Source organism: Primulina eburnea, chromosome 13, assembly GCF_022965805.1.
Source record: "Primulina eburnea isolate SZY01 chromosome 13, ASM2296580v1, whole genome shotgun sequence".
Classification (NCBI taxonomy): domain Eukaryota; kingdom Viridiplantae; phylum Streptophyta; class Magnoliopsida; order Lamiales; family Gesneriaceae; genus Primulina; species Primulina eburnea.
This window is the reverse complement of record NC_133113.1, coordinates 28,499,494-28,523,115: the sequence shown is the minus strand read 5'-3', so window position 1 is coordinate 28,523,115 and position 23,622 is coordinate 28,499,494. Positions and strand designations below refer to the sequence as shown.

The following is a 23,622-nucleotide window of genomic DNA, read 5'->3' as shown; positions in this document are numbered from 1 at the left end:
TAATTAAAGTTCAAGTGTCCCCGAGTTTAATTGGTTTGAATTTGATATTTTATTACATATACGTCAATGAATTATACAGATCTTTTGAATATTAAGGAAATATATAAAAAGAAAAAGAAAATTGTAATAATAACGTCGCTAAAAAAATTAAAAATATAAAAAAGTTGGAAAGTGACACAGAGAGGTGGTCCAGGTGAGTCCATCTATGGCTGACCAGCTTTTGAGAAGCAACAGCCGTGTAAGAGATAAGGTGAGAGAAACAAAAATATGAAAAAAGAAATGGAAAACAAAAAATCCCCCTTTAAGCTAGCTAGGTTTCATTCCCATATGTAACATTGTTATTTTCTGCTAACATGCAAGAAAAATACTAAAATGTCTTCTCCAGCTTCCCCTCATGTAAGACTAGCTGGTTCCTTGGCCTTTTGATCTTTTTTGCTTTGTTTTGAGGGAAACAGGTCAAGAAATTCTTCAGGGCTTTGGCCATTTTCACAAGTAACGCTTTGTTTTCTTCTTCCTGTTCGTGAGTGAGAACACACGCACAAACAGACACATCAACTCTTATCTGCTTTTGAGTATTAATTAATTAATATACTTGATTTTTGTTCCAAGTTTCAGGATTTTTCTGCAGAAAAAATGATGTCTGATGATGGGATTTCTGGTGTTCCTTCTATCATTAGAGGGTTCATTCAAGATCCTGATCATATGAACCCTAATAATGATTCAAACCCTGGTTCTAATCAATCCAAGAGGAAAAGAAATCTACCCGGAACACCAGGCAAGCGTAAATTTCACTTCCCCTCAGAAAATATGTTCTCTCGTCTGTTTTTCTTCTTTTTTTCCCTTGAAACATTGGAGTGAGACACCTGTATTCAGATCCAGATGCAGATGTGATAGCGCTGTCTCCAAAGTCTTTAATGGCAACAAACAGATTCATCTGCGAAATCTGCAACAAGGGTTTTCAGAGAGACCAGAATCTGCAGCTTCACAGAAGAGGACACAATCTTCCATGGAAGCTCAAGCAAAGAACAAACAAAGAAGTGAAGAAGAAAGTTTACATTTGCCCAGAAAAAACTTGCGTCCACCACGACGCTTCAAGGGCACTCGGGGATTTGACAGGAATAAAGAAGCATTACAGCAGAAAACATGGCGAGAAAAAATGGAAGTGCGAGAAATGCTCAAAGAAATACGCTGTTCAGTCTGATTGGAAAGCTCATAGTAAGATCTGTGGAACAAGAGAGTACAAATGTGACTGCGGAACTCTCTTCTCCAGGTATTAATTATGCCATGTTTCTTGAAGACATGCGCAATAAAAAATGTGTATCTCCCTCTCAAATTTCTCTGTCATGTACCGTGTGCTTCTGTTAAATGGAAGTCACACATGGAGTTTAATTAATGTATTCTTGGTTTGGTGAGAAATAAATGCACATCTGAAATTAATGAGACTGAGCTAGAGATTTGAATGGATGAAGAATTTCCCTATGTATTTGAAAATCTTTCCTTTTATAAAAACCAGGATCTTGAATCAATTATAATTCTGCTCCAATTTCTTGGAAAGCGCAGAGGTTTAAAAATTAGTATCGAGTGCGATTTCTTGTTTTCTATGTAACAGAAAGGATAGCTTCATCACACATAGAGCCTTCTGCGATGCGTTAGCGGAGGAAAGTGCAAGATTCACTCCAGTTCCTTCAGTAAATTTGAACTTGAGAAACGAAGTGCTGTTGAACAACAATCTTCACAATGCTGCGAACTCCCAATTTACCACCATGTTCAGGCCTGAGCTCGCGGGATTAGAATCAGGAAACCAGCTGAATATTGATAATTTGCAGAAACCAAGACTTCCCCTATGGCTAGACAATACAAATCCTCATCTCAATCTGAATCCCATTCAAAATCCAAGTTCTTCAAATGCAAATTTCTTGGCATCGAATTCAACAATTTTGCCTGAGTTAGTGCAAATGGCCGCCGCCTCGCAGAACCAGTGGTTGATCAACAGATCATCGGGAGCTTTAAAAGAAGAGGAGCAAGACAAAGGTAACATGTGTGAAGCTATAAGTTCACTTTACTACAGCACTAGCTGCCAAAATCAGCAAGAAACAAATCATCCACCAGCTCCAATGTCAGCCACCGCTTTACTGCAAAAAGCAGCTCAAATGGGATCTACCAGAAGCAATAATTCAGCCATTTTCGGCACCGGTTTCGGGCTCATGAGCTCAAATTTCTCGAGTCTCGGAAACTTCAATCCCTTGAACCAGCCAAGAAATGAAGTCAACCAGATGAATCTTGGGAAACCTGAGAATTTGAATGGATTATTAATGGCTTCCACTTCTGCTTCAACACTGACCTCCAACTATGGAGGAGGCGTCCCGGGAATGTTCGAGTCCAGTAATCCATTAATGGGCAGGTCAAGAAACTCAGATCCTTTAATCACACTCCAAAACAACAAAGGAAAACAAGCCCAATCAACCGCAGTAATCGAAGGAGAAAGCAGTCTAACCAGGGATTTTCTTGGAGTTGGAGGAAATGAACTAGCGAAATTCGCCACCATGGGTTCTTCAATGGATTTGAGCCATTACAGCAGGAACATCTGAGCTCCCACGAATGGTAAAAACCATGAAAACTTACCGGGCTGGTAAAATATTGATAACAAAAAGCTTCCTTATTCCATAAGCAGGAATACAGTACTTGGAAAACAGAAGATATCTTGTGAATTGTCAGAGAAGAGAGAGGGGGCCACTGCATGTCGGAAGAGACGTGACAAAAAGGTGACTCGGCAATCACAAGACTGAATCAGATTCATTTTTTTACTGCATGTAGAAAGCTTTCTTTTTGCCGATGAATTTAAACTAAAAATCAAAGCCATTTTAGTTTTATTTTCCCTAGGGTTTGATCATCAATGGACCACTAGACACTGTGAGCATGTGATTATCGGGGGTCGGTATTATATGTGGAGTGTGAATTTATGCATGTCGAAAAGGGATTTTTGCATGTGAGGACCAGATGCTTCAAACTTGCCAATTTCTTGGCATTATTTAGGGCATATAATTTGTTAATTAAACTTGTGAAATCATTGGTCGGACAGATTTCAAGAAATGTGTGTTATCTAATAAGAGTTTTTTTTTTAATAAATATTTTATTATAAATTAATATTAAAATCATTTATTTATCAAACACTATAACTTAATTTTTTTTAGCATTTCACTTTTATTTTCGAACACTATTCACTTATGACATTTCTAACTGCTTTCAATTTATAAATTTAATCACTTATCTAAAACTATAATCTTTTACAAGTTTAGTTTTATCTCTTTAGTTCCAAATTTTCTTGACATATCAATATATAGGTATAACAGTAAATACATTTTCAAGAAACATATAAAGGAATGATGCATATTGCAGTGTAAATTTTTTTATTTCATATTTTTTAGTTAGAGGAGGAAATTGTTATAATTAAATTTCGAACTCAAGTCGAGCATGTCCTAAATTCGGGACTTAGGTGTCAGGGCTTCAAGTCATCAACGATTTGAGCTTCAGAATTACTGTTATTCCTTATATGTTGACATAGATCCTGTGGATTTTCAATAGATAAGCACTTTCTATTTCAATGAGTTTATAATAATCAGTCGTTCACAAAAATTAATAACTAATTAATGGCATTTTCTTACCTATTTAGTTTATATATGTTCAAATATGTGACTGTAGACTGTAGAGTGTTGTGTGTGTGTGTTATATATATATATATATATATATATATATATATATATATATATATATATATATATATATATATATATATATAATAAATGAAAATGTTTGAAGAACCTAAAGAGGGGGTGAATAGGTTCTTTAAGGCCCTTTAGCGTTTTTAAAACGAGTTTGCAAAAATTGCAAGCGGAAGACTTGAGGGACAATTACAAATAAAAATGAATGCGTAAAGTAAGTGCGTAAAATAAATGCGTAGTAAAGTAAATGCGTAAAGTAAAGAGGGATAGAGATGTTTATGGAAGTTCGACGAAGAATCGTCTACGTCTCCCCTTCTCGATGAGGATCGAGGTATCACTATGACGACTTGGCTTCAGGAGCTCCAAGCTAGCTTTTACAACCACGCCTCGATGCGTCTACTTGGCCTTGAGGGCTCCAAGGATAGCCACGAACTTTACAACCCACTCGAGAGTATTACTTTCACTCTTTTTCTACAACTCTTTTGATATTACAACTCTTTTAATCAACGCACACAAGAGATAGTAGAAAGCTTTGTAAGAGACAAGAGAGAATGGAGTGGGATGATTGAGAATGCATCCTCAAAGGCCTATTTATACTAGTCTTGGACGCCAAGGTTCGGATCTTCTGTTTATACTTCGGAACGTCCGATGTGATCAATTTGCGTAATTCTGGAATGACTTCGGATCTTCCGTTCTTGACTTCGTAGGGTCCGAACATATGCTTCGGAGGGACCGATCAAACTTCGTTTCTTCTGAACAGTTCTTTTAGACAGTGTATGAACAACTTCGGAAGGTCCGAACTCCAGTTGGTACCGTCCGAACATTCCCGCGTTTCCGGAGATTTGAAATCTTCAACACTTCGTAGCTTCCGATCATGTCCATCGTAGCGTCCGAAATCTACTCAATCAACAGTCAGATCAATTTGTCTCCGGATTGAAGTGATTTGATTGCTTGTGTTCGGAACGTCCGATCCAGTCTTCGGAACGTCCGAACTTGCTCCTCGCAGCTTCCGAACAGCTTCTATTTTGCTTCTGATTGGCACAATTTCGGAACGTCCGAACCAAATTTCGGATCTTCCGAACGTAACCTTGTTCTTAATTTCCTGCATGCCTCAATATAAAACATTAGTACATTTTTAATCCAAGTTTTGGTATCATCAAAACAAAAACTTTGGGATATGTTACAGCATTAAAAACATTAATCTCATCCTCGAGATTTGTATGCGTTTAAGGCGTAACAATCTCCCCCTTTTTGATGATCACAAAACTTGGTTAAAAATTGAGAAACAATAATCAACATAATCTAATGGTTATTAAATAACTCCCCCTTAATCAAATAACAAGTCTAAGAGGTTGAATTAATAGCAATTTTAACCAAATAAATTCTCCCCCTTTTTGCGATAATCAAAAAGACATAAGCATAAAGAGAGACAAATAAACAGGTAAAATATCCGAACACGTTCGGTGGATCCGAAGTGAAACGAAGCATCCGAATAAGGAACGGTGATTCCGAAGTAGCCAAGATGAGGAACACCTAAAATTTAAAATATTTAGCACATAAAAGAATGTTGAGCCATAATTATGGATAAATACAATTAATTTGTATTATCCGACATTATAATGCTCACATTAATAATACTCCCCCTCAATTTAACAAATATGTACGAGAGTATTTGACTAATGTTTACAACTCAATCATGCCAAGTTCACCACGCAAACGAGTAAAAGTAGATTCATCTAGTGGTTTTGTAAAAATATCAGCAATTTGATTCTTGGTGTCAACATAGTGAAGTTCAACATCATTTTGCTCAATGTGATCACGAATAAAATGATGTCGAATGTCAATATGTTTTGTACGAGAATGTTGAACTGGATTCTTTGTTAGACATATGGTGCTTGTATTATCACAAAAGATTGGAATTTTTGAAAAAGTAACACCATAGTCGAGTAATTGATACTTCATCCAAAGAATTTGTGCACAACAACTACCGGCAGCCATATACTCGGCCTCGGTCGTTGAAAGTGCAACACAGTTTTGCTTTTTAGAAAACCATGACACCAAGCAATTTCCCAAAAAGAAACAAGTACCACTAGTGCTCTTTCTATCCACCTTATATCCTCCAAAGTCGGCATCACAGTAAGCTTTTAAATCGAAAAATGAGTTCTTAGAATACCATAATCCGAGATTTGGAGTATTTGAAAGATATTTGAAAATGCGTTTTAAGGCGAATAAGTGTGATTCCTTTGGACATGATTGAAATCGTGCACACAAGCAAACACTAAACATAATGTCAGGTCTACTAGCAGTCGCATAGAGTAGGGAGCCAATCATGCTACGAAATAACTTTTGGTCAACAGGTTTACCTCCCTCATCTTTGTCGAGTCTGACTGTCGTGCTCATAGGTGTGGATGAGGCTTTGGAAGACTCCATCCCAAACTTTTTGAGCATCCCCTTGATGTACTTCCCTTGGTTGACAAAGAAACCATCCTTGCATTGCTTGATTTGGAGACCAAGGAAGTAGTTGAGCTCGCCCATCATGCTCATCTCAAAGTGATCCTGCATAAGCTTAGAAAAATCTCTACACAAGTGTTCATTAGTAGCACCAAAAATAATATCATCTACATATATTTGTACTATCAGCAAATCATTATCTTTAGTCAAGGTAAACAAGGTAATATCAACTTTACCCCTACAAAAACCATTAGACAGCAAGAAAGTAGACAATTTCTCATACCAAGCTCTAGGAGCTTGTTTCAAACCATACAAAGCCTTATCAAGTTTATACACATAATCAGATAAGTGCACATCTTCAAAACCAACAGGTTGCTCAACATACACTTCTTCTTTCAAATCACCATTAAGAAAAGCACTTTTAACATCCATTTGAAACAATTTAAAGTCTCTAGAGCAAGTAAAAGCAAGTAGCATGCGAATGGATTCTAGTCTAGCAACAGGGGCATAAGTCTCATCATAATCAATTCCCTCTTCTTGACTATATCCTTTAGCTACTAGCTTAGCTTTATTTCTAGTGATTGTACCATGCTCATCTAACTTGTTCCTAAATACCCATTTAGTTCCTATGACAGGTCTATCAGTGGGTCTAGGTACAAGATTCCAAACTTTATTCCTTCTAAATTCATTTAGTTCATCTTGCATAGCAATAATCCAAGAATCATCAAGTAAAGCTTCTTCTATGTTCTTAGGCTCTATGTGAGAAAGAAAAGCAAGATAATTGCACATATTAGAGGAGCGAGTAGATACTCCCTTCGATGGGCTACCAATGATGAGGTCCATGGGATGATCCTTGTGTGTAGTCCACTCCTTCGGAAGAGGTGCGTCATCTTGATCTTTAGGAACATCATCTAGGCTTGTGGACTCCAACTCTTCGCCAAGGATATCTATATCGTCATCATCAGAAACAACAGGTCTAGGCAAGCAAGGGTTAGTTTCATCAAATATGACATGAATAGATTCTTCAACTAGTAAAGTGCGTTTATTAAAGACTCTATATGCTTTGCTAGAAGTAGAGTAACCAAGAAAGATACCTTTGTCCGATTTAGCATCGAACTTACCCAGGTTGTCCTTACCATTGTTGTGGATGAAGCATTTTGATCCAAAAGCGTGGAAGTAAGAAATGTTAGGCTTTCTCCCTCTCCATAGTTCGTATGGAGTTTTCTTGAGAATTGGCCTTATTGATACGCGATTGATGATGTAACAAGCAGAACTCATCGCTTCAGCCCAAAAATATTTTGGTAGAGAATGCTCACATAGCATGGTCCTTGCAATCTCTACTAGGGTCCTATTCTTCCTCTCAACGACACCGTTTTGTTGAGGAGTTCTAGGACAAGAAAAGTTGTGACCAATGCCTTTGCTTTGACAAAAAATTGAAAAATTTTCATTTTGAAATTCCGTTCCGTGGTCACTACGGATTTGTTTGATCAAAAGATTTTTCTCATTTTCAACCTTTTTGACAAGAATTTTGAAATGATCAAAGGCATCACTTTTGTGGGCTAAAAACAATGTCCAAGTAAAACGTGAAAAATCATCCACAATGACAAAAGCATAGGATTTACCTCCTAGACTAGTTGTCCTCGAGGGACCACATAAATCTAGGTGAAGTAATTCAAGGGGCATAGAAGTGGATACAAAATTTTTATTTTTGAAAGATTCCTTTGTGTGTTTACCAAGTTGACAAGCATCACAAAAAGAATCTAATTTTAAATTCAGCTTTGGCATTCCGGAATCTAGGTCAAGTTTTAAAAGTTTTTCTATGGTGCTCATCCCAACATGACCAAGTCGTCTATGCCAAAGAATGTTGTCATCAACATTTAATGTTACAAGGCTTTTTATTTTTGAAAAAGATGAAATCTTTAAATCGACCTTGTAAACATTTTCACTTCTATAACATTTGAAACTAATGGATTTGTCAGTTGTGAGTAATACAGTGCAATCGTGTGGTGTGAATTTGACTTCATAACCCCTATCGCACAATTGACTAATGCTTAGGAGGTTATGCTTAAGTTCTTTCACAAGAAGTACATCATCAATAATAGTAGAGTTAGATGTACCTATTGAGCCGATGCCTTCTATGATCCCTTTGCTGTTGTCTCCAAAGGTCACCGATCCCTTTTCTTTTGGTCGAATGGATTGTAGCAGCTTCTTTTCTCCCGTCATGTGTCGAGAGCATCCACTGTCAAGATACCAAGTGCTCGATAACTTGTCTCCCCTTTGTCCCTATAAGATTGAGATACAATTTGATAGTTGGTACCCGTTTCTTTGGGTCCTTTGAGGTTAGTAGTAGTTGGGGATTTGGGGATCCATTTCCAATAACTATTCTTATTGTGTTGGTGTCTAAGTTTCTTGCATTTAGGTCTTATGTGGCCTATCTTACAACAGTAAGTGCATGTTGGTGGTGTTCTTAGTTTTGCCTTTGCGATAAGACTAGCGAAGTTGACTGATTTCTTTTCATATCCTAGACCTCCTTTGTCGAAGTTACACCTTTGCATGCTCAAGAGGTTTTCTAGTTTACCGCTACTCACATTGAACTTGTTGAAGGCTTTCTCTAAGTCTCTTAGGTTTGTCTTGAGCTTAGTGTTGTCATGCATCCTAGCTTCTAGTTCAGTTTTAAGTTGCTTATTCTCATTTCTAAGTGACTTAGCCTTATTGTACATACTAGTGTAAGCGGAGAGTAATTCATCGTAAGAGGGTACCTCGTCGTCATCCGAGTCGGTCAGATGATCTTCCTTTGCCATGAAGCATAGGGTAGACTCCTCTTCGTTGTCGCTGTCGCTCCACGTGGCTAGAAGGGCCTTCTTCTTGTCTTTGCCGGCCTTCTTCTTGGAGGGACACTCGTTTGTATAGTGACCCTTTTGTTGACAGTTGTAGCAGGTCACTTCCTTCTCAATCTTTTTGTCCTTCTTGTTGAAGTTGGAACTCCGCATGAATCTTTTGAACTTTCTAGTGAGGAGTGCCATTTCTTCATCGTCGCTATCTTCAAGTTGACTGGTCAAGGCGATCCCTTTCGCCTTTACTTTGTCGTCATCTTTCTTTGTCTCCTTCCGGGTAGATACTTCAAGTTCATGGGTCTTTAGGGTCCCATGAAGTTGATCAAGGTTGTAGGATGCCGCATCTCCCTTGTTGGATTCAATGATAGCCGTGCGCTTTGCATCCCATTCCGCCGGTAGTGCTCGAAGGGCTCTCCTCCACACTTGTTTAGTTGGGTAGTTCTCACCAAGTTGGGCAAGCTCATTGATGATTTGGGTGAGCCGCCGGAACATGGTGTCGATATCCTCCTTGGGTTCCATCTCAAAGGTCTCGTACTTGAGTTGGAGAAGATCTATCTTCGTTTCTTTGACTTGATTGGTTCCCTCGTGGCAAATCTCCAATTTGTCCCAAATCTCTTTGGCGGAGGTGCAAGCCGAGATTCGGTTGTATTCTTTCATATCTAGGGAACAATGAAGAATATTCATAGCTTTAGCATTTTGAGAGATAAGTTTCATATCGTCCTTGGTGAGGTCATCCATTCCCTTAGGAATTTCCTTATCATCCACCGTTTTCATGGGGATATAGGGACCTTTCACCGTTATTTTCCAAAGGTCGTAATCGACGGATTGGATGTATAGAGATATTCTATTCTTCCAATATCCGTAATTGGTACCATTGAAAAGAGGGGGACGATTTGTGGATTGTCCTTGGGCATACTCGCTTGCTAGATTGGCCATTTTAAAAGATTTTGAAAAACCTGGCTCTGATACCACTTGAAGAACCTAAAGGGGGGGTGAATAGGTTCTTTAAGGCCCTTTAGCATTTTTAAAACGAGTTTGCAAAAATTGCAAGCGGAAGACTTGAGGGACAATCACAAATAAAAATGAATGCGTAAAGTAAGTGCGTAAAATAAATGCGTAGTAAAGTAAATGCGTAAAGTAAAGAGGGATAGAGATGTTTATGGAAGTTCGACGAAGAATCGTCTACGTCTCCCCTTCTCGATGAGGATCGAGGTATCACTATGACGACTTGGCTTCAGGAGCTTCAAGCTAGCTTTTACAACCACGCCTCGATGCGTCTACTTGGCCTTGAGGGCTCCAAGGATATCCACGAACTTTACAACCCACTCGAGAGTATTACTTTTACTCTTTTTCTACAACTCTTTTGATATTACAACTCTTTTAATCAACGCACACAAGAGATAGTAGAAAGCTTTGTAAGAGACAAGAGAGAATGGAGTGGGATGATTGAGAATGCATCCTCAAAGGCCTATTTATACTAGTCTTGGACGCCAAGGTTCGGATCTTCTGTTTATACTTCGGAACGTCCGATGTGATCAATTTGCGTAATTCTGGAATGACTTCGGATCTTCCGTTCTTGACTTCGTAGGGTCCGAACATATGCTTCGAAGGGACCGATCAAACTTCGTTTCTTCTGAACAGTTCTTTTAGAAAGTGTATGAACAACTTCGGAAGGTCCGAACTCCAGTTCGTACCGTCCGAACATTCCCGCGTTTCCGGAGATTTGAAATCTTCAACACTTCGTAGCTTCCGATCATGTCCATCGTAGCGTCCGAAATCTACTCAATCAACAGTCAGATCAATTTGTCTCCGGATTGAAGTGATTTGATTGCTTGTGTTCGGAACGTCCGATCCAGTCTTCGGAACGTCCGAACTTGCTCCTCGCAGCTTCTGAACAGCTTCTATTTTGCTTTTGATTGGCACAATTTCGGAACGTCCGAACCAAATTTCGGATCTTCCGAACGTAACCTTGTTCTTAATTTCCTGCATGCCTCAATATAAAACATTAGTACATTTTTAATCCAAGTTTTGGTATCATCAAAACAAAAACTTTGGGATATGTTATAGCATTAAAAACATTAATCTCATCCTCGAGATTTGTATGCGTTTAAGGCGTAACAATGTTGCTTTGAATCACGTTGTCATAATTTATGAAAAATATTTGTAATGTGCTTGATCTAACAAAAAGAATACATGTCACATGAGATGGTATGTGTCACAGAGAAATTAAATATTAAAATATAGGCTACATAATTTGAGCGAATTTTTATTTAATATTTTTTTGTTAGGGTATATTCTTATCATTTACAAAAGATTATATCAAGCAAACAATAATTTGAAATAATTTTCACGTCGATTCAGATTTTTCAAATATATATAATTAGAAATACACCATGTATCCATAATAAATACAAATAGAATTTATTTCAAAATAAATTCTTGTTTTGGAAAATGTCATATTTTTAATACTCAAACAACCATCCTAATAAAAAAAAACATATTAATGCAATCGTACAAATTCCATTTCCTAAAACTAAATAGGGTAATTCTTTCTCACACAATTTGAAGTATTAAAATATAACCATCAAATATAAGATGTTGGAATTATCATTTTACTATATGAACTGCGTCCCTAAAACCATTCGTAACACTGTCAATTATTATTGCCTGTAAAGTGCACTGCCAAAGTACTCTTCAACTAAGAATAATATTTTATAAATAATGTATCTAAACAAAAAAAAAATCGTCACACAATTCATGAAAAATATGACTTTTATTCCGAAAATATTACTTTTTATTCTATATATGGAACAAATCAACTCGTCTCATGAATATAAATCTGTGATACTGTATAACAAGAAACCTACTAAATAAAATTAATAAGAGTAATAATAATGCAATTTGCGCTCTCCCAAAATATGCAAATAATTACTCAAGCTCGTCTTCACTTGTTCATTAATTTCGAAGTTGTAACTAGCTAAATTTTATTTTAAATAATTATATATATAGTTTATCTCTAAACTATCCAATTGTATAGTTATTATAATACCATATATTAATAATATAGTACCATAAATTATAATATTATGTCAGCGACGTGTATCATGCTTGTATAGTCGTTTTTGTAATTAATTTGATTTATATTCAAATAGAAACCATATCATATTCATAAAATTTAATAATGGGTCATACTTCAATTTGAAATTATTGATTAATATTCAAATAGAAACAATATCATATTCATAAAATTTAATAATGGGGCATACTTCAATTTGAAATTATTAAATGAAAAAAGGAAAGAAAAAAATCTAGACCAAGACACTAAATTTTTATTTGTTATCCAGATTTTTAATAAATTTCTAATACACGTTCATCATATATTTTGTTTTATTGTTCTATTTTGTGTAATATTTATAAAATCAAATGATTAATTATTCAATAACTAGTTATCACATTATATCATACCGATCGAACCAAACGATGTCTAAGATATATAAAATTGTCCCAACTTTATAATAAATCCAATATTTCACATCTTCAAACAACTAAGCAGACATTTCGATTATCTCAAACAAATCCCTTAATAACATAATAATCTCACAATACACAAATCGTAAGTACATAAAAGCAAAAGAGAAATGAAAACAATTGAATTTGGAAAAAAATATGGAGAAAATTGACTCGATGTCACAAAATTTTTAATTTTAATTTAGTTTTTTGTCCCCATGCTTACCTTACCGCTTACGAGAATGTAAAATGGGCCTGAACCCGGACCATTACATTTGAATCCAAATCCAAACCCGAATAAAATCACATCATCGGACAATTGGGCTCCTAAAAATCGTCACAAATAAAATATTCCAAACAACGCAGCTCCAAAGGCCACCGCGCCAGGCACAGCATCACCAGTTGCCCCAGAAGAATCAGCCGGAGAATCAGTAGCGGCAGCCGAGTTGGCTTTCTTATTCTCAGTACCACCAGACACCGGTGCCGGAGCAGGAGAAGGCGGGCCGAAGATGCTCCAAGGAAGAAGAACCTTGTCCACCTGATACACAGCCAGCTGATTGTCGGTATACACGGTGTTCCCCAAGGTGGCATCGTCGACTCCGGTGGAAATGTTAACCTGGTTCCCGGAAGTTGTGACGTTCAATGGGAACTCCCCGTTTCTGGTGTCCCCGGCCTGAGTTCTCAGTGGATTGCTCACAGTTTGGAACTGTGACATGGACAGGAAAGTCGGAAGGACATGAAACTGGACCAATGCCACCTTATCTTGATTGGTTAAAGTGTTGAGCGTGCCCGTTTTGAGGCTCGAAAAGGCGTTATCGGTTGGAGCGAAGACTGTTAAACCCTGGTTGGAGTTGTTGAGTTGGGTATCGATTTGATCTCCTAGTAGTGTGATTTGTAGGAGACGTATGAATGTGGTGAACTGGCCGGCTTTTTCGAGGATTCTGGTTATGTTGGTTGGACCAGAGGGGGCGGTGGCCGGTGGCTGAGCTAAGGTTTTGGTGCATTGGAAGAGAAGCAGTAGAAAAAATGGGACAGAGAAGATCAAAGGGATCTTTTGGTCCATATTTTTTTTTGGAGGATGGATAGATTAGAAGGTGGTGTGGTTTTGAAGAGAAGGGAGTAGGGTTTTTATGAGAATGGAAATTGTTAGGTGAAGTGGCATTTTACTTGGCAATTTTTAGTTACAAAAATGAGATGGACTGTACCCTACATAGTTGGTGAGAGGTTGAAGTATTAGTAACAATTCAATTTATTAGCAATTATTCATGTGTTGTTCAATGGCACATGTCTTTAAAATTTTACCATAATTTTTTTTAAAAAAATGCTAATTAATTCTTATATATATATTAGAATAATATATATTATCATTTAGCTCGATTTTTATCAGTACAAAGCACTGGGAGACGGAGAAGATATCAGACATGGATTGCTTAGAATCGCAGGAAATAGAGAACATTATCAGGGGCGTTGAGGTACGATTGATGAATATGCATGATTGGCTTTTTCCTTTACTTGTACAGATATTGGTTTTAAATGTGATTTGGTGGCGACAGGCTTAAGAATTAAGTATCCTTCAATGATTATGCCAGCGTACGTGAAGTTAGTTGCATTGTTTCTGATGTTAACGCGATTCCTTTTTCTAAACGAACAATTTTCTCACAAATTTGATTGAATTAATTGGGGTTTTGATCGAGGGTGGGGGTCTAATCTTATAATAAATGAATGATACAGCACACGAACGTTAAATCTGAACTGATCTCAATCAAATTATTGATAGTGATTAGTGAAGACCGACCATTTATCACCCTCCGATGCTTGGTAAAAATTTGATATTCTATTTTCATCAATAATTAAGACAAGACAACTTGATCACAATTGTTTTTAAGGTAATTCCCATGTTCAACAACGTACTCACCCATAGTAAAAGTATACGTCAAGAAAGCCTGATGGAGAAGGAATATGGAACAAAAATACAGAACAAGGATTACAAATGCTAATCAATACATTAATTAAAAAAGGATTAGTCTCCGAGGACTATACCTTGTACTAGAGCACAAAACGCAATATGAGAGCCTACCTATTCTTGGAAAAGAAGAAACAAATTTAAAGAATGTGTTGTATGTGTACTAAAACCCAGAACTATTCTGCCACCATGTCAAGTATAGAACCAACAATGCAGGAAGGTGCTCAATTAGATTCTACAAAACAAGTATCAGGTTCTGCTACCGAGATTCCAAAAATTTTACTTCTCTGACTCTGAAATCTGCACTCGGCCTTCATCCTCTCGGGAACGAAATCTAACAAAAAACATAATTTCAAGATATGCAAATGAGTCAAGAAGGATCGGGCTCCAATCCATGTAGAACATAAGATGTTGCTAACTCATAAGAGTTTGTAATAAAGGAAGGGAAAGCACCATACCAAGACAAAGTCAAATCTCTTTCGTTTAGAAACAACAGAAGCTGCATAAATTTTTTACAGAAGAAAATCAATACACTGGATTAATGTGAAATTATGCTACTACTGATAAATAAACTAAAATAAACCATACCACTGAAAAAAGATATTTGAACCTTTGCGCAAAAAATGTGAGTAAACATTGTACTGTAGGAGATATCATAAACCAATATAAAGAATGTTGCGCTCTATGTATATGTTCCATATGCATCAGACTTTCTCACATGGTGATACAGCATCATATGATTAGTAGCACTTCTAGAAAATGTGATCACACAAGAAATTATAGTAGTAACAGCCATTTTCTGGATGATCTTCAGAAATAAAAGGGACACTCAACAAACATTTCATATCTCGATTCTTGAATCTCAATCATTTAAATCCTTTAACTTCATAATAAAATAGTCTTGAATTTTGCCCTAAAAAAGTTGAAATTCGAATACAATAGCGGACATCATATGCAACATTGAATTTTAGATATAAACACACCCGTCGAATGCTTAAGTTTAAAACATATCCAACAAAACTATAGAGAGAAGCATTACATAAATGGTCGTAAGCTATATAACTTTTGCGATGGAGAAATGCAAAAGCATAAGCCTCCCTGCTGAACAGATCAAGAAATTTCTCCTGCAATTGTTGAGAGCTATGGGTCATAGACAGTAGATTCAAAGAGTTCAAAATCAAATCTAAATAGAAGCTTTAAGTTTTGCTACAATTACAAATTATTACCAAATTATAAATTACTAATACTGTCAACCAAAAATTATAACCAGAAGAAAACCTATTAAGTACCATCAAATGTATTCCATCGAATCTAGGCCCAGAAATCCAATACATTGATTAAGAGTATAAAAAATCATCAGATAAATTCCAGGACAAATGTAATGACGAAGTTAACTGAAAATAGCAATAAAAAACAATCTGATCCAGATATTTCTGCATTTTTCCAAGTTCATTTGGGGAACCATGTTCATCGATTCTGTACCACCAGATCCTTGGGCTACAAAGCATACATTTTAAATATCCTTGTCAATCTTTTATATGTCACTTGTCCATATCGATCTCGTTTCCAGGAAAAAATTCAACACACCAAAATTTCTACTGAACTCCTTATTCTAACCACTAACTAATATTCATGTCTTAATGAGTATAATCTCGCAGATACCACGTCCCACGATCATGGCTTAAACCATTCGGAAACGTCCTGGTTCTGTTGGAAGAAGCCGGTGGCAATCCAACTGCTATATCTTTTGGAACTAGAGAAACGGGACATATATGTTCCAAAGTTTCAGAAAATTACCCGATCCCATTAGATATGTGGACCTCTGACCACTTACAAAGCAAGAATGTAAAACCGACCCTTTCTCTCCAGTATCCCTCTCCTAATCAAGTCATATCAGAGCTCCAATACGTGAGCTTCGGAAATCCTCATGGAGCATGCGGTAGTTTCTCACATGGTCTATGCAGGAGCAAACGTGCTAGGCGAATAGTCCACCAGGTCAGCCCTTGTCTTTTCCCTTGATTTTCGACACTAGAGATGTCTTTTGCTCATATGACTTGAGATTACAACCTCTTTTGCAGGTTTGTATGGGGAAGGCAAAATGCAGTTTTGAGGTCTCTGTGAATGCTTTTGGTGACCCTTCTGCAAATGTTACAAAGAGCTTAGCTGTAGAAGCTTCATGCAGCTAGTTGAGTTAAATAAATCGAAATATTTCATGATTTTATTGACCTGACCAGGAAAGAGGAGGTTATCAGGATAGTTCTTAATCTTAATTGACTGAAATTTGTCGGGTTTTCGAATTCGATCGAAGCATCTTAGAAGTATACTTGAGGCTATTACATATAATGACTGGCCCCGTTGAAGCTGTTCTGAGGAACTCTAACATAGTGTGGTCTAGATGAGTAAGATTTTGACCGGAATAATGTTAGATATCATGTTTCAATTCTTCTGTGTATTATTTTGGACATGGCTTACCTTTTGTTTCTTACACGGTACAATTAAGGTCACAATTTTCCTTCCAAAACTAAAAAAAATATTGAGATTTTATAATCTTTCAAAAAAGTTTTTAAAATATGAGAATAAAATCTTTATATTATAAAACTTTGCTTCAACCATAAAAAGTTCAAATGCAATACTTTTGCATGTTAAGTATTAAAATTGTTTCATTTAAAATATTCTTAATAATTTTTATTAATTATAAATATCACATAAAATAAAGAAAAAAAATATACCATTTTATTCTTAAGTTTAGTTTCATAGATTATCTCAACCTGTAGCAGGGATGTATGTACAAAATTTCGTTTATGTATATTTTTTTACAAAACACCTAAGAATATGTGTGTACAAAATTTGTAAAAAGCTTGTGATAAAATGTGGAGCATATTAAAATTTCAAAATTAAAAGTAAAATATTTTATTTTGTTTTATATTAATTTTCAAAATATCTATTATACCTCCTAGCAATTAGCTTAATATTTTTTTAAAGTAAAAATACTATTTTTAACTTTATTCACTTTATGTATGTATAGGCTATATATAGGGGAAAATCATATGCACGCGGCCCCATCTCAATATCAGCCTCTCTACGCATGAAACGCGATCAATTGGAGAGCAAGTGCATTGATTTGCAGGAGGGGAGCAGAAGTCTCTTCAAAACATCGGCTTCCTAGCATATCTTACCAAAAACCTCAGATCCTTCTATTCGTTGGAGTTCAAATTGGGGCTCGCGCTTAATTTTTTTCCTCGTCAACTCTTTCCTAAGTCCCCTCGTCTTTGTTACCTGAATCTTCGCCGAATTATATTTCGAAGGTAATAAATATAAGGGCTTGCTTTGGAATTGGTGTTGAGTGGAGATCTCACCTGCTTCTCCGTTGTTCTTATCATTTGCTTCATGATTACTTGGAATTTCTTTTATGGGTTTCTGAGAGTCGGATCGTTTGCTGATTTCTGAGCGAGGGCTTCTTTTTGTTTCCATCCTTCGTCATTATCCTAATTCGCAGGGGAGGTAAGGTGAGTAAATTCTTTTGAGTTTAGGCTTTTCTGTTGATTGGATTCTTTTATGAACTTTACAAATTTTAGGTCATCGATTTTTTTTTTCTTTGTTATGTCATTCACTGAATCTCGTGGAATCGTTACCATTTCTTGAAATTGGAACAAAATTTAAATGGTCCTGATTGAGAAAAAATTATAATTATTTTTCTCGTTTGTTGAATTATAATATTGTCATCTTGATTTGAGAAAATACTCCATTGGTTTTGTTGTTTTCTGTTGTATGATTTGTGGTTGCAAAAGGCTGAGGAATAATTGATTTGGAAAAGCAGGAAATTGAAGGCTTGGTCCACACTGATATATCTTCCTTCTTATACTGTTTCATTTAGCAAACTGAAAACAGAATGTTCGATATGTTCTCATGGAATTTGGAGGGGCTCTATTGGATCAGTTGTTTCATGCATTTTGCTGAATGGCATCCTAAGGAATCGTGTAGCTGATCGTAAAGCACAATTTGAGTATTTTCCTTGTAGAAGAGGTAGTGATTAACTTTAATTCAAATTTGAAATACATAATATATCTCAGTATGTTCTGTGATATGTTGCAGACTGCTGGAATAGATTGAAATGGAGTAATTCCATTTGCAGTAACCGGTCACAATGTACTGCTGCAGCTGTGGCATGCATCCTTTTTATTGGTTGTTGAATGAACAGTCTGGTCCTAATTTTTAGATTTGTTATTTTTGTTTCTTCAGGTTTTTGTGATCGAGCTTGTTCGCTGGTTGTGTATTGCAACTTATCGGTTTTTCAGACTCTTAGTTTTGTTACATTTAGGATAATTCAGTTGAGCTAAGTAACAGAAAATGGGTTGCTGTGAGTGTTTTGGTTTCACCTTTGCAAAGAAACCCAAGAAGTTTATCCGACCCAGTAGGGGGTTACCCAATAACACTTCCCAGGAGTTCTTGTTGGATGAAGAGACAGGCGATGAAGAAGACGACTCTTATGATGGTGACACGACTGATATAGGGAATGGGGGTGAATCTGATTTCCAAAGTCCTACAAAACGATCAGAGGAAATTCTCATGCTCCGGATGCAGCGTGGACTTGTTTGCAGAGAGTTCCCTGTTAAAGAAACTCACATTGTCCTTCGTTCAGAGGTTAGCTGCGACACAGATACTCTTATTTTATTCCTTACAAGTACTTGCAAATAATAATCTTCTAAGCTGTTGTGTGCTCACACTATAAAATTTTTGCTTTATGCAGTATCAAACAAAACTAGGCAAAAATGTGATTTTAAATTTTCAAATTGCATCCTGATTCTCTTCCTGCTCCTGCAATTTGATTTATTCTTTGGTGCTCTTTTCTGCTCCTGAGTGTTGACAAGGTTCATTCTCCAACATCAATCTAAAGAGGCACCAGCCACCATTGAGTGTGAATGTACTTTTTATGAATATTGTAAAAAACTTACTGAGTCGCATTGAAGTATAGCATCTGAGAGCTTCTTAGGACTGAAACAGTGTTATGCTTTGTGGTTGCTGAAATTTAAAGGACATTTGTATTTTGGAAGAATGAGGTTGCTCTTGACTGCTTTTTTTATTAGAATTGTCTACATTTTTTAATGGGTTAAAGGAGATTTACTTTGATGGTTGTAATGTATTCAGTATTGGACGTAATTCTGCTAGTATTTAACTTGTATAAATGCAGGATGAAAACGGAAATAAGATGGTTAATGAATATGTCCGTGAACACAAAATAGGTGCCGGAAGCTATGGAAAAGTGGTGAGACTAAATGCTATAGATACATACCTTTATGGCTTTTCTGTATGAAATATCACATTTAATTTTTGGCCTTGAATGTGTAGAATCTCTATCGAAGCCGTTTGGATGGCAAACATTATGCAATAAAGGTAATGTCTTTTCGTCTTGCTCAAATCTTAGCTATTTACATCTGCAGTCACTTAATCCTTATAAAATTCAAAACCGTCTTTTGGGTAAAAATATTTTCCCCTTGCTCTGATCTGTATTAAACCCCCTCTTCACACACAATTAATCTTGTAGTGATCATATAATTCAAACATGAATACTCAAATATGTTGATCAACAGAGAACTTTATTTTGCTTTATGTTGGGGTAAAGTATTGCGCTTTAGAAGTTAAGGAGGTATCTGGATGAAAAAGTAATGTTCTTATATTCACAGTTCCAAATTCTCAGTTGGTGATTATAATTGACTCATTTGCAGAGGATCAAGGGCTATCCTTTTGTTATAAATGCTTTATTGATATTCAATTTATAGCTTTATACGATTCAACACAGGTATTTCACAAGTCTCATTTGTTAAAGCTGCGAGTTGGACCCTCAGAAACTGCCATGACTGATGTTTTCCGTGAGGTACTTGAGTATTTCATTTTGTATGTCATCTATTGGGGTGGTGAAGAGCATGTTACTTGTATTTACGTTCATTCCACTGAACGTTTGTGTGTGTGTGTGTGTGTGTATGTGTGTGTGTGTAATTTCATTTAAGTTCAACTAAAGGTCACCAGCATTGCTTTATCCTCCATTTTTATATAATATAATATAGAACTGTTTGTAAAACATTTGTTTCCCATAAAATGGTTCGCAAAATAGCATTTCTATTTTTTAAGCAGCTATTATCGATCATAGAATCACTTATACACAAATATACTCTGTTTATTGTTTCTGTATTATAATTCTTATTAATACACGTGCAAATCATTGATGGATTGTCCCATTTGTACCTTGAGCTTTTTCTGAATTTGATTGTGCTTTATTTGGCTGTTTTCCTACCTATATTGGGGTGGGTGGGGGGAAGAAACCACCACAAATGGCTTGCTTTTACATATAACGGTAAAAAACAAACAAGAGAAGGATCCTCCCGTATACAAAAAACCCACTATGCTTAGACATCCAATATAAAGGATTGGAACATGAATAACAAATGAATTCTAAAAGTCTCGCTTCTCGGAAATGCTTCTGATGATTCTCTGATTATCATTGATGCTTTCACTGTTTTTCCTACTTAGATGAATTGTGTGCTTTCAGGTTTCTATCATGAAAGTTTTGGGTCATCCAAATATTGTCCATCTCATTGAGGTCATCGATGACCCCACGACAGATCAGTTTTTTATGGGTACTCTATACTTACTCCTCCTTTGTACCTTTTTAGCCTATAATTTCTGTTTATGTGACTATAAAACTACTGTTGTTCAGTTCTTGAATATGTAGAAGGCAAATGGGTCTGCGAGGATACTGGTCCTGTTAGTAGCGTAGGAGAAGACACTGCTCGGAAGTACTTGCGTGACATTATTTCTGGTTTGATGTATCTTCATTCTCATGTATGATGTTCAGACTACTTATTGGAAAAAAAAATTAGTTTATCACAATAATTTCAAATATGTTTTCCCTCAATTTTTCAAGTTATCTTTTAAATGACATCACCTAATTATGAATTATTTGTACTCATGTGTATTTAATATATTCTATTACATAAACAGCGATATAATTGAAAAAATATATAGTTCGTAGAAATATCCTTAAATCAATTTTCAGATATTCTGGAAATTAACCTCTTTTTGCATATTCCATTCACATCATTTCTTCGTATTGGATAAATTTGTGGATCATAGAATCAAATCAGATGCTTTCGTATCAGCGTACTTCCACACGTGGATATCCGAACATGGAAAAGTTTCAGAAATTCTGTTGATTTTCTGTTTTCTAGGATGTATTTTTTATGCCATCTGAAAAAAATCTAATTTTACTTTTTACGAGTAAAAAAAAAAAGAGCTGGAAATTAACTTGGAATGTTGTTTTCCGATAATAACAGAATATAGTGCATGGAGATATCAAACCTGATAACTTATTAATTACTGGTTCTGGCACTGTTAAGATCGGGGATTTCAGCGTCAGCCAGGTTTTTGAGGTAAGAATTACTAGTAGATTTCAGCATGAATCATGAGTATTTTATTTGTGAATCACTTATGTGGTCTATCTAGAAATTTATTGTTAATATGTGTTTTAATGGTTGAGTGTTTGGTTGTCGCATAGGAGGTGGTAAACTGAAATATGAATGTGAGGATCCAAATGGATTACTTTTGAAAAATGACATTGAGTAATCTTTGTCAACTTATACCATAGTTATTTTCAGTTATCAACATTACGCTCTAACATTTTGCATTAGGGTGATAATGATGAGCTCCGTCGGTCTCCTGGAACTCCAGTATTTACTGCACCTGAGTGTTGTTTAGGTGTAATCTATCGTGGAAAAGCTGCTGATACATGGGCAGTTGGAGTAACTTTGTACTGCATGGTTCTGGGTAATTACCCTTTTCTAGGAGAGACTTTACAAGATACATATGACAAGGTGTGGAGAGTCAAATCACAATTCTTCCATCTTTCATAAAGTTTCAAGTCTATTAACCGATTTTGCTCGATTCAGATAGTAAATAACCCGTTGTTACTCCCGGATGATATGAACCCTCTCTTGAAGAAGCTGCTTGAGGGCCTTCTATGCAAAGGTCAGGTGGTTATTGGTTTCATTTTCAGTATTCATGGATATGTGTTTTGAAAGATTAGTTTGGAAAAAAGTGAGTTGTACAGAAATTTTTTTGAATGAGATAAATTTTATAACAGATGCAGTGTCATGTAAAAATTTGTTGGTCAGTGAAGTCGCATCACATACATTTGAATTATTTTAATGGAGTACGACGTGTTTTGCAATTTTAAGAAACAGCATATCATGTTATGTAGTATATGATATACTGATTGAGTACTTTTGCAAAATGATGGAAAACATTTTTGCCCATGTATACGTTACTTCTCTTTTTGTGTCGCCATTTATTTGATTTTATTATGCAGATCCTACACTACGGATGACTCTAGAGGATGTTGCCCAGCACGAATGGGTCATGGGAGGAGATGGGCCGATTCTTGAGTACTTGTGTTGGTGTAAGCGCAACAATCTTGAGAAAAGAGTGTCTGCAGAGAGTGAAGCAGATGCTCAAACTTGACGAATCCTTATAAAAGTAATGTTGCTGCACAGAAGTCTTTGGTAATACAAATATTTGTCGCTTTGAGAATCTGAAAAGTATACATAAATCGAATAGGATGGTTAAAGGAGGTGGTGCTAGAATGCAAATGAGGTTAGGGAGAGCTTTTTATTCGATAGGGAGATCATAGTGTCGATGCTTTTGATTCCCAAGTTTTTCGCGTGTGGGGATTGTTGTATTTCGGGTTGCAACTGAACATTTATTTAAGATTTTTATTTCTGGAGTACTTTAGCTCTAAATCAACTCACAATGGCATATTTTCTGTAAAATTTGGCTATTTTAAGCCAAGTTGTTTTAGTGTGTTGGGAAAAGTTGCTAACTTTTGACATTGGATTTGCTGGTGAGAAAATTGGCGGAATTAGCTCTTTTATATCAAGTACTTGCATCGTGTGTTTTGTGTGTGAGGATATATATTAACCTCCAGTTCAAATGTAGCCAAAAACAAGTATGTTTTCTATTTTTATTAAAAAATAAAAATTCCTAATTTCCAATCTACAGCATTGATTTAATTAATGACATAATAACAATATAGCCTAAATAATTCGTGTATGATACAAATTATGGATGGATCTTCATTAATACATTTCAGAAAACCATT

General features: G+C 36.0%; 3 protein-coding genes across 12 annotated transcripts; 2 read left to right on the top strand and 1 right to left on the bottom strand.

Annotated features, from left to right (window-relative positions):
- Nucleotides 1-243: 243 nt before the first annotated feature.
- LOC140808846 (zinc finger protein GAI-ASSOCIATED FACTOR 1-like) lies at nt 244-2,985 on the top strand. Of its 4 annotated transcripts, none has more exons than XM_073166146.1 (4): nt 244-492; nt 629-775; nt 874-1,270; nt 1,610-2,985. In XM_073166146.1, the coding sequence occupies exons 2-4, from the start codon at nt 634-636 to the stop codon at nt 2,586-2,588; spliced, it is 1,518 nt and encodes a 505-aa protein (XP_073022247.1). In that variant the 5' UTR covers nt 244-492; nt 629-633; the 3' UTR covers nt 2,589-2,985. The 4 variants fall into 4 exon arrangements, with proteins under 4 accessions (XP_073022247.1, XP_073022246.1, XP_073022243.1 ...); XM_073166145.1 differs by having other exon boundaries at nt 616-775; XM_073166142.1 differs by having other exon boundaries at nt 610-775.
- A 9,581-nt stretch (nt 2,986-12,566) lies between these two features.
- Nucleotides 12,567-13,630, bottom strand: LOC140809281 (fasciclin-like arabinogalactan protein 11). The gene has a single exon (XM_073166860.1). The coding sequence runs from the start codon at nt 13,572-13,574 to the stop codon at nt 12,849-12,851; it is 726 nt and encodes a 241-aa protein (XP_073022961.1). The 5' UTR covers nt 13,575-13,630; the 3' UTR covers nt 12,567-12,848.
- Nucleotides 13,631-17,717: 4,087 nt separating this feature from the next.
- On the top strand, nt 17,718-23,352 carry LOC140808702 (serine/threonine-protein kinase GRIK1-like). Of its 7 annotated transcripts, XM_073165879.1 has the most exons (13): nt 17,718-17,980; nt 18,292-18,497; nt 18,567-18,620; nt 18,714-19,115; nt 19,663-19,737; nt 19,821-19,865; nt 20,272-20,346; nt 21,019-21,106; nt 21,187-21,311; nt 21,803-21,898; nt 22,157-22,339; nt 22,415-22,493; nt 22,834-23,352. In XM_073165879.1, exons 4-13 carry the CDS (start codon nt 18,822-18,824, stop codon nt 22,983-22,985), a joined length of 1,212 nt encoding a protein of 403 aa, XP_073021980.1. In that variant the 5' UTR covers nt 17,718-17,980; nt 18,292-18,497; nt 18,567-18,620; nt 18,714-18,821; the 3' UTR covers nt 22,986-23,352. The 7 variants fall into 7 exon arrangements, with proteins under 7 accessions (XP_073021980.1, XP_073021982.1, XP_073021984.1 ...); XM_073165881.1 differs by lacking the exon at nt 18,567-18,620 and having other exon boundaries at nt 17,718-17,975; XM_073165883.1 differs by lacking the exon at nt 18,567-18,620 and having other exon boundaries at nt 18,349-18,497.
- Nucleotides 23,353-23,622: the final 270 nt, after the last annotated feature.